Consider the following 11,562-nt stretch of genomic DNA (forward strand, 5'->3'; position numbering starts at 1 on the left):
ATATGCTTGAAATTTCATGCTGATCAGTGGTAATCCATGCTAATCTGTGCGCACTATATTATTTCAGCGTTAAAAGTACGACTTGCGGTTCCTCCCAAGATGGCCGATCTAACGAATGGTCTTTTAAAACGGCTTTGCTGCCAACACAGCATGAAAAGAGATGATTTTCTAGGATTTTTTTTATGTTAGACGAGTTTTGTTCGGATGCTGCCTGTTCGTTATTCCCGTTGCCCCGCGACCTTTTTTGTATCTCTGACAGCCGCACATCGGAGAAGCTTCTATTTACTCACTTCGAGATAGTTTTTCATAGTCGAAATTGCTTCAGACGTACACCTGCACTTGGCCTTGTCCTAAACGAGCCATTTGGGTAAAGCATTGTGAACTGTCGTAGATTTATTTATGCTAAGGTAGTCGTTCGTTAGCAACGCAAAATGAGTTGATTCCTGAGATTCAAAGCATTCATTCGTGAAAAACTGTTTAGGGCATCTAAGATCTTCCACAGACAGTGATGTCCTAAAATCAGGCCACTGAACCTAAAGTTGGAACGACATAAGAATGACTAGAGATTGGCCTTAAAAATATCCACATAGCGATAGATAAATATTAAATGGCTCGATTTATGCACATGTATTGCGTAGCGAATGCATATAATATATTTTTGTTGTGTTTTGCTACCTCAGTTTAGGCTTTAAAAGTATAAAGTAAGTAAGTATAAAGGGGACAGCAATTTATTTTCTTTCTGACCCTATAGTAGCTGTTGTCAAAAGACATTAAATATCTTAAATCCGTAATGACCAGCGATTAAACCTGTCTACCATGCTCTAACCATATATATGATTACTATAAGTATCTCTAGGTGTCTTACATAAGTTGCTATCACTGCTATATAGTTAAGCAATTAATCAAATCTAGATAACAATTACTGCGCTTTACGGTCCATCTTGGCGCCACACCTATAGACGTATGATGCTCCCGCACCTACTAAAGAATACTGTAGAAATGCTATTCTAAATAAAAACAAGTTCTAAATGTGATGACGTATTTCCTATTGAAATCTAAGGTATTGTATCTGCTATTTCAGGGGCATTATTTGGGATAACGACGAAGTGTATCATCTTCACTCGAACGGAACACATTCTCTCATATTAAAAGGAGGTAGTCTCGAAATTCCCACGCACTTTAAATGCGGTAAGATAAGAAACTATCTGTTGTCTAGCTTTGCTTGTTCCTATAGTGTTACCTTGATTTCAGATGCCGGCGGCGATGAGGTCCATTGAAGTAAGAGCTATAATATATTTTTATATTTGACAAAAAATGGAGCCAGAAACTGTCATTAAGTGCCTAAGCGAGAATCGTTGGGACAGTAGGATCGCAAAGTGGGAACTGCCAATTTTAATGGCGTCACACGATACGTAAATTGAAAATTACGTAACTTTTAAAAAGAGAACGAATGACGAAGAATGAATGACAAAAAAGAAAACAAAATTAAAAAAAATATATAAAAATAGACTTTTTGAAGCATTATTCTGTTATTTCAAATGGCCCCTTTCGTTCGTACCAATATGTGTGTCATCGTCATCTCACCATTTGGGCCTGGGCTCACACGAAGGGATGCGAGCTACACTCCTTTTATACGTAGTGATATTTGCTGTTAATTCTGTTTTTCTCATTTACATATCTTCTAAGAAACCGGAACAACGTTTGAATTGAATTCGGTAAATTTTTAGGATTCAGTGGAACGATAAAGTCGGTACGTTTTCCTCTCGGAGGTAAAACCTCGGACAAAAAAAATAGACGCAAACGAGGAATTGCAGCATTAACAACGCTAAAAAAAGGCCCTTCAGGCGCCAACGGACGGTCGCGATTCGTCGAGATGGTTATGGTTCACGACTATAAGCAGTTCGTCAAATTTGAAAGGGACGAAAAGAAACTATTTGAGCGAAGTAAACAAGTAAGTCCGACTTGTCAACCTATCCGCTAAAACAACGTTGGCACAATATCCGCCATAAATATTACATCGGTCATAATTACATGGTCGGTATGCAGTCAAACCAAGTAACTTTGTCAGATAGTCTCAATTTTCAAGGCCGATCGTGCAGCAGTGAAGTGAGACATTTTTGAATGATTTTCGACTTGCATTATTCTGTTTTGCACTAGTACCTAGCGTGTCGATAAAGAAATCAGCAAATATTCGCAAATTGTTGACGAACTATGTAATATAGCCAGAACCAGTGTTTTGCACCGCTTTTTGCAACGACGATTATTAAAAACTGTCCCTTTTTGGAGCATGCTTCCGAAGCAGTTTTTCGCTGGCACAGCTATGAGACCTTGTTGACATACATTAGTGATTTTTCCACTGAAGTCTGGAATATCTGTTTTTTTTTACGATTCTCTCTAGAGAATGGAACGCCAGCCCGCGGTAGCACCTGAAAAACGAATAGGCTAGATAATCTCAGCATGTTTTTGCTACCTTTATATTCCACGAGCGAAACATATATCATGCCAGTGTTTTCGCAAACAATCATAGGCAACATCGTAACTTTTCATTTGATGTTGGATTTTCGGCACGATGTAGTTTTCGGGAAATCGTTCGCCAACACGTCCGAAAGCACGCTGAGTGTTCTTTTAAGAATTTCAAAATAGATTTGTCTGAGAAATGAACTTTTTCTACGGTTCTACGGATGCAATAGTACAACTTTTGACTTGGTTTGCCCAATGAAGATAGGTTTGTTCTATTTCAGTATTCAAGCAAAACTTCGTGACGGGTCTACTGTTTTTGAACCCTGCCCGTTTGAGTCAGCAGCGAAGCAAAGTTTTTGATGCGGCGAGTTTACGGTCTTTTAATCTACTTTGGAGAATATTATACAAGGCGAACATATTTTTTTTTGAAGCTTGTAAATGATCACACGGTTCTCTCGCTTCGTAATAGGCCTTTTTTGATTCTCGTTACCGATTTTACGGGGCGACAGCGCAGGAGGATTCCCTCGGCGTTGTAGCAACGTTGTCTCGACCGCACGCTGCTGGAAACATTTAAACAGTTTTGCGTTGTGTACATTTGTCTTGATGAAGCAGTCCGCTAATCCGTGTTTTCTACTCGTCTTGTGACGTCTGTTCTTTTCTGCTTTACAGTGCGAAAAAACGTAAGGTCACAAGAAAACACTCAATGAATCAAGCTCACTTAAACATTAGCGCTTAGTTGTTGAGCGCCTCCAACAGCCGCGATGGTTAAATGGTGAGATAGAACGCGCCGGCTGTACATAGTACGAGGTATTAGCGCGAACCGCGAACACTGGACGCGCTAAAATCCGATTCCGGCAAGGTTACGATGGCTGCGATTGTCGAAATACCACATGTCAACTTTACATATCAAGTTGTTTGTCTCGAAAATATTCGCGAATGTCTTTATCGAAATGCAGGGTATAGGTTTAAGAAAGAGGAACTTAATTTCCATGAATCAAAGACCGTTGAAAGATATCTCGCATTAGTGCTGCGCGGACAGCTTTAAAAAATGAGAACTATTTCATCACGTTTACCTGAGTTTTTAATTGGACGCTGATTATATATGTAAAAAAATAACCTTACCTTATCATTTCTAGATCCAAATGTATTTGCAGCTGCTTTTTCTTTTTTTCCTTCTTACCGTATTTCACCTTTTTACCGCATACAAAGATTATACAAAACGTAGACATGATTTTGTCCGCTAATAAACTTGAGGAGACGGTTGTCCCAGTACAATATTCAATCTGCCCTTAAAATGAACAAATGAAAAGTTAGAAACAGAGAGGACTTTACATAAGCTGATTATACGCTTATATTTAATTGCATAGTTCGTACATTGCATACGGTATAAATAAGCATCATATTGTCCTTCTTCACTGACTTGAGCGCAATAAGATTGCTTATCTTGACGTATTAGCACCCTAGTCGCCAAGGCGTCCGGCCGCCAACTGTTTTCTGAGGCGGGTAGCTTTGCGGGAACATTGTTTTCGGCGATCTTCTCATCTACCTACATTGCTGTGTTGTTTTAAGCTTAGGTCTTTTCACTCCCTTCGGTCAGATTATCAAACTTAGTAATCTCTCGGATAGGAAAATGTTACATGCGTATCGTTACGCTAAAAATCTTCATGACATTTCGTACGGACGATGACGGCTCAATCGTTTTCGAAAACGTCTTAGAAGGAGATGCCAACCACACAATATCTATGGCGTTAATGTCCACGTTTGCTCTTCTGTATACTATTGTATAAATCTGCCCATAGTTCTTATTGCAGATTAATTTAGTAGCACGATATAAGCTTCAGAGCTCTCCCCATCAAACGCATACTCGCTGCTCATCCAGTGAAGTAGTATATGTCGTTAGTGTTTTTGTTTTTGACCGCCTCAACCGATTGGGGAGGCCATCCATTGAAAAACATTTCTTAGCGTTTGCCGACACTTTAACTGAAGTAATTTTACAAAATTGCAATTGGTTCAAATTCTATGTCATCTTTTTTAGACTTTATAACCTCAAACTGAAGATTTTTTAGAGAAATTCAGACTATGTTATCCCCGAATTATATGCCCATTCATAGCCCAGGAGCATTTATAACGGTGAATCTAGAAATGCTGTGAGTTCATCTGTGTATTGTCTTCTTTTCGGTGTGTATCAGGTGGCGAATATTGTGAACGCCCTGTACGCGCCACTTAATATCTTCGTAATTCTGGTCGGTGTCAAAGTGTGGTCACAACGGGACGAAATCGAGGTCGATCTCAATGCGGAGAAGACTCTCGATAATTTCCTTCGGTATCGAATGGAAGTTCTTGCACGCAGTATGCCTAACGATAATGCTCAACTAATCACGTTAGTACCGCGCCACGTTCCTTTTAATTTGCGTGTGTATGCAGACGGCGTTTTATTTACCACCATAATCCACTATTGTTTTCTTTAAGAAACCATGCTCGCCTACATGATGACAAAGAGTAGAGATCATAAAAGATAGTAGATTCGCAATTGAATACTTCGAATAGTATTGGATACCATTACGATTAACTTCTTCGCGGTTACTTAATTGGCTTATTGTTTATGTACATGTATGTATTCATTCATCATAGGGACGTGACGTTCGATCAAGATGTAGTCGGCAAGGCGCTAAAAGGTCCAATCTGCACGTTCCGATATTCTGGTGGCGTGAATAAGGATCACCACGAGTCTGTTGCCGTCGTGGCTACGACCATCGCGCACGAACTGGGACACAATTTTGGTATGGAGCACGATGATCTGGGGCAGTGTCAATGCCCCCAGTCTCGCTGCCTCATGTATCCAGCGTCAAATATTAATATACCGCCAACGGCCTGGTCGTCCTGCTCGATTGAAGCCATTAACGTGACATTCTCACAGCATATGGACCACTGTCTGCACAATCTGCCTAAAAGAATCGTTGGCCCCTCGTGCGGTAACGGCATTGTCGAGGAAGGTGAAGACTGCGATTGTGGGCCGGAAAACTTGTGCATGACGAGATGCTGTGATGCCCGAACTTGCAAACTGACGCAGGGTTCGGTCTGCGGCCATGGTGCCTGTTGCGACCTTGAGACCTGCAGGCCGAAACCTCCTGGATTAAAATGCCGGGTCGAGAACGGTGAATGTGATCTATCCGAGCACTGCGATGGGAAACGGCCCGATTGCCCAGCAGACGTCTTCAAGGCCAATGGAGTGAAATGCGGTGACGGAAACGTTAGTAGTACTGTTATACTCAGTTTGACGCAAAGTGGATTGAAGGGTGGAGCTGCGACAATAAATGTTATAGTGGCCTTACATTACAATGTTATAAATAGTTAGTGTATAAACCGTTTTTGTTTTAAGAGAGGCTGAATTGTGACGAATCTGCGTACATATATGTGAATATATATATCTATATTTTAGTCTAAACATTTTAATTTATACTTGTCTATTTTAATCTTTTCGTGACATTGCAGGCATACTGTTTTATGGGTTCGTGTTCGAGCCACGAGATGCAATGCAAGAAGCTTTGGGGACCCACAGGAAGAGTCGGACACCGTTCTTGTTTCGACGCTAATATGAATGGCACACAGTTCGGAAGCTGTGGATATGATAAAATTCGAAATATCTACGCGAAATGTAAATCCAAGTAAGTTACGTCCGATAAGAAGAAAGATCGGCACGTTTAGGTTATTATAACCGTATAGTCCTTTTCCAGACGTGCTGTCTACGACCCAGTCCACGACTAAGTTCGTATGCGTCACAGCTAAAAATGAACAAACATAATAGGGAACTAAACTACCGTTACGTTTATAGATTGTCTTATATTTGAATGGTGAGCTACGCCGAAAATTGACATTAAAAACTCTAGTTGAATTTTCTTGTTGTCACCAGAGACGCGCTGTGCGGCACACTTCACTGTACACATCTAAACGAGCGACTCGAATATGGGATGCTATCAGCCGCTAAAGTGTCGAGATTCTTTCTTAGAATCGGGAAGGATACTCATACTTGCCGGTGGGTCAATCTTAATATAGCAGTTACTTGATAAATCGAAAATAATGGAAACTTTTCTTTGGTTAGCCATGAAGTGTACACTTCATTCAAACAACGGTATTCTGCTTGCTATCACGGATAACAAAAAGCGTGTAACAAAAAGCGAAAACAAAACCGTGTACCTTTGGTACACGGTTTTGCTTTCGCTTTTGAAGCGTCCGCCTAACATCTTCATTTATCAGCGTCCGTCAAGTCCCTCCCAGTTCTAATCATAATCGATTGGTTTTACGTTGTATCGACCGTGTATAGTTCGGCAGTCGTGGATCTAGGTGCAACCGATCCGGATCCCGGCCAGGCAGCTAACGGCGCTGCATGTGGTTTCAACCAGGCGTGCTTGAACGCTCGCTGCGTCGAACTCGCCCAGTTGGAGTCCCCGCCTTGTGAGTACGGCTGCTTCGGTCACGGGACTTGCAACCATCTGGGACACTGCCATTGCGATAACGGCTTTGCACCTCCATACTGTAACTTCCCCGGAAACGGGGGTTCTATTGACAGTGGACCGCTTAGCAATCCTAACGGTATGTCGAGGCGCATCAACTGAAAATACAGCTTGCTTTGATTTTCTGTTGTTAATAGCAGTAGTTGGTATTAAGATAATCATTTGTTATTTCATTTCGTGTCTAAAATAAAAGTTCGGACGCAAAAAGTACTCTGTTAGCTCAGCTTAATGTGTCATAGAGAATACATTGATACGCCTTGTTGTTTTTCTTTGTTACAGATGTGTCATATACGACAACGATCATTTTGAGCGTCATCTTCCTGTTCTTAGCACCACTTGTCCTGTTTTTCGTCTCATGGACAATATTTTCGAAGAAAGATCTTTTGGCTAAGTGGCGTCTACGGCGTCGCAAGCTTGCTGTTAAACACGCAGCTCGCCAAGGTCCCCTATTAAACCTCTACGATAAGACCCAAATCCCCAAGACGGTAACCGCGGTTGGGCCGAGAATTATGGCTAAAGGCAGATCCCACCAGACAACAGCAATCAATGACGAACAAAACGGCGGACCGTACGCAAACATACAGATGCTTGCCAATGGGAAACTGTCAATCGAATCTAACGTCGATTGTCGGGCTGTTATTAGGCCTGCTCGACCAGCCCCCCCTCCACCGCCTGGGAAGGTTCGCCCTCAGGTCACTGACACCCCGACATCAAACCTACCAACTGAGATCGGTGTACAAATAACGCCACTTCAACACCAGCCACCACAACTACCGCAAATGTACAGTCAGCAACTAAAGCAGGCTACACCTCAACTAAAACGTAATTATTGTCTCTCCGCAAATGTTGAATGAAGGTTGATTATAGCTACATAGATAGCATTGCTCATCACAAGATCAACCCAATGCTCGTAATTGAGCTTCTTAACGGAATGCATTGCGCTGATTCTAGAAAGTACATACAAGATAGGCGAAAGGTAGTCCCTTACCTAACATAACAACAAGCTGTATATAGCTATTTCAGCTTACAAATGTCGATAAAAAATAGATCGAAGGCTAATAATCGAGGCATAGTACAATGTGCTTATGTCTCGCTATAAAAGCTCTGAAAATTCTATACTATCTTTATATCACGGTAAGGCCCTTTCAGGCACTAAATCATCAGGGGGCTCTATCCGACGACCTAATGCGCCCCCTCCGCCACTTCCTTCGGCAGCCGTACAGGGCTTGGCAGGAACACCGGACATTCCGTTATGTGAACATGTGGACACGATTCGTGCACATCTGGTCGCTGAACAAAGGAGCAATCTTAAAGATAGTAGGTTTCAGTGAATATCGAAGCAGGCAAAGTGAAGTGGTTTGCCTCAGCAAGTGCTTACTTCTGTAATTCTATTATATAACTTATCGATTTATGTTGGCTGGGACTTCGCATCCTTGTTTCATAATTAGCAATTGGAAGTTCACTACTATCTCAATGTAATTAATCAGAAACTTTTCCATAGAATGCTAGTCCTTAAAGACCTTAAAGAGTTTATCATTCACTTTGATGCCTTTATGTAGTTACAATACTGTCTGTTTGTGTACTTGCAGACAGAGGAAACGAGAGCTCTCTACTGGTGTAACCACAGCATTAGCAGAAGAAACTTTTTCACGTCCATGAAACACACGGCTCTCTCCTTGTCAGTCGCACCGTTGGATGAAATAATAATAATTATAGAAGTACTATTACAATTGTGACAATATGAATAGAATCATGATCGTCAATCTCAAGATCTTCCACATCCCGATTATGTGAAGTATCGACATGACGTCATGCTTATATGAAGAGTCCTACAATATTTGAGAGGGCTACACACTATACAACAGACCGGGACCGATAACCGTTTATCTTTCGAACAATCATGGGTAGAATAAAAGCGGCCGACAAAAACGTTGAGCTGTTGAGATATATATGTGGAAATAGGGCTATGAGTATGAAATGAATGTGTTGAACGAATGTATGACTAATATATATATATATATATATACGAGACACCCGTACATACACACACACACAAACGCGGCATATATATATCCATATGACGGTAAATATATAGATAGTTCTGACACCTAGGGAGGTTGCAAGAGACGCGAAATGATACAATGCCGGAGCGAGAAAACGACATCTTGTAATACGCAGCGCGAGTTTGCAGCTTGCCGTGAACAGCATTAGTCAAGTCATATACAGCCAAAGCTCAAATGGATTGATGTTATAAAAGACAAAGATAATTCATTGCAGGAAATGATGCAGCTTGCGCTTTTTTTATGAAAAGAGAAGATAGTTACGCGATGCCAGTATGTGCCGGACAAGTTATGGACGTTTTGATGATAAATGTGTGTTCGAGTGTTCAGGCGATATCCTATGAAATGCATTTCAGCGCCACTTCCAGATGATGAGCCGCTATCGCTGCCACTGTTGTTCACTCCAAAGTGATATAACACATTCTGTCGCAGAAAAAACTGTCCGAAGGCGGTCGGACGTTATTGATGACGTCCTTCATCAATGACCTCTAACTATAGTTATAGATCTAGGGTCGTATAGTTAGCTATAGTCAAAACTTTTGGGCGGAGTAAACCATTTAACCAGAGTTAGTAACACAATGAAAATAGTAACAAATTCACGACACACGGAGAAGACGTTATTATATTGTAAATGACAATTAAGTAAATTTTATTGCTATTGACATTCGTGGAAACAGTTATTCATTATCCCCCAGAATGGTGCACGCTTGCTGAATGATTGACGTTATTGTATGTGGGTCTGACTGATTGGGGGCTATGAGTGTTTGGATCCTCTTTGCCTGTAGGAAAACAACTTGATCAATATCAAAGTTTGATGCTGATCAAATTAATACTTAATATATCGTGAATGATAGTATTTAATATTCTAATTATTGTTGCCTCACAGAGATGAGTACTCGATAGTACGTGTGACCAAGCCAAGCTAGTCGCAGGGAAAGGTCCGATTATGTTGCATAGCGGCATATAATATTAAAAATATATAATAGTTGTAAGCTGCGTTTTGCAATAACAAAAATCATAAACGAAAGATCAAGTTCAAGGAAATGGAAGAATACATAAGGAGAAAAAGCAAATTCGAAGCATAGATGCTAAAAGGTGAACGATCAGCTAGGCTGATTTAAAATGAATTAATGAGTAAGAAGTAAAAACAACATTCAATAATGGACAAAATAGTTGCATACGAAACATTATCTCTAAAATTTAGCAAGCGTACATAAGATCGGACGTAGTGATCGGACTTTCCCATCGGGAATTTGTTGGACGTTATTAGTATTACTGTATACCTACTTATAACGTTTCTGCCACAACTAAGATAGAAGAAAACTGTTTTTTGCAGAAATGACCGTGGACTGACGAGTTGTTTTTTAGCCTACCAATTGAAATAAGTATAATAGTGCATCTATACGCTAAACAACTGTTTCCCGGATCGCAGATATACTTGCGAACGGATCCACAGAAATTCATGCTATTGCTGTGGTAATGACGACAAACAAACAAGGGTGGAATACTGACAAAAAATCGAGTCGCATTCAAAATAAAACGATAATTAAAGCCACGGAAAGGAGCGAGTTACAGAAATGTGTATCGTGTTTATATTTTTTCGTATTATATAATATATACATACAAATATATTAGGATTAACTTATTACATCTTGTATTTACATTTTATATTAATAGAGTGCGGAATGAAACAGGAACAGGAGAAATGAGATGTAAGAATATGGACATATGGGCATAGAGCATCATTAACGAAGGAAAGTGAAGCTGTGCATGTATGTTATTACAATTGCGAAACAATGACAGTATCGAGATTCAATAAAATCGAATAGAGACACCGCACCAGATGAATAACGAGGCAAAAATATTGAGCAGACGAATTATAAATGAAACGACATTACGGACAGGCCGATTATCCGTACGTTGAATTGGTTCGGTTGTATGAAAAGGTAACTAAAGTTCAGCGATGTTCTCTGAGCATACATATATGTGTTTACTTTAAACGTGCGACGTAATATGTGGAGGTATTTTGATCACTTTGCTTTGTAATATTACATCGACTTCTCGTGCAGGTTGTATCACAGTTAATAACTTTACTAAACACTCGATTGCTGTACTCAGGCTTACTTTCATTTGTAAGTTAAAACTGGAATTTGTTAAGAATATTAGAATAAATATTCGCCGCGTCTGTTATCATCCAAAATTACAGATGTTGCAAATCGTATTTAGCAGTTAAACGTCATTTGCATGTATTTTTGTTTGTTTTGCTTTGCTTTGCTTTCGTGCGAGCATCTTGAGCTTCAGTAACAAACGAAAACTGATGAGTTTTCATAATCTTCCTTAGTCTACTTAATCAGTCCCTTGTTTGAGTTATAGGTACATTTGGCTGGAGAAATTTCTCAGTAACACACCCAATTCCTTTCCAAATAGGGCGTTTTTAGTCGAAGGACATATGGAGAAGGATCTCCGTGAAGTTTCACAAACAGATAAAAAAATATACCTTATAAATAAAAATTATTATTATAATTATAAAT

General features: G+C 40.1%; 1 protein-coding gene across 4 annotated transcripts in view; it reads left to right on the forward strand.

The window, feature by feature from the left end:
• Window positions 1-11,252, forward strand: part of Meltrin (disintegrin and metalloproteinase domain-containing protein meltrin) — a 77,711-nt gene extending 66,459 nt beyond the window's left edge. For 2 of the 4 annotated variants that reach the window (XM_086967516.1, XM_022829979.2), the window contains 10 exons: window positions 1,082-1,188; window positions 1,728-1,951; window positions 4,650-4,840; window positions 5,092-5,710; window positions 5,953-6,125; window positions 6,371-6,493; window positions 6,782-7,050; window positions 7,251-7,793; window positions 8,121-8,288; window positions 8,561-11,252. In XM_086967516.1, coding sequence (XP_086823642.1) covers window positions 1,082-1,188; window positions 1,728-1,951; window positions 4,650-4,840; window positions 5,092-5,710; window positions 5,953-6,125; window positions 6,371-6,493; window positions 6,782-7,050; window positions 7,251-7,793; window positions 8,121-8,288; window positions 8,561-8,592 — 2,449 coding nt within the window. In that variant the 3' untranslated portion in view covers window positions 8,593-11,252. Of the gene's footprint in view, window positions 1-1,081; window positions 1,189-1,727; window positions 1,952-4,649; window positions 4,841-5,091; window positions 5,711-5,952; window positions 6,126-6,370; window positions 6,494-6,781; window positions 7,051-7,250; window positions 7,794-8,110; window positions 8,289-8,560 lie in introns of those variants that run through there. The other 2 variants (XM_086967517.1, XM_086967518.1) reach the window with 2 other exon arrangements.
• Window positions 11,253-11,562: the final 310 nt, after the last annotated feature.

The sequence above is a fragment of the Varroa jacobsoni genome, unplaced genomic scaffold (genome assembly GCF_002532875.2).
Source record: "Varroa jacobsoni isolate VJ856 unplaced genomic scaffold, vjacob_1.0 scaffold_249, whole genome shotgun sequence".
Lineage (NCBI taxonomy): Eukaryota > Metazoa > Arthropoda > Arachnida > Mesostigmata > Varroidae > Varroa > Varroa jacobsoni.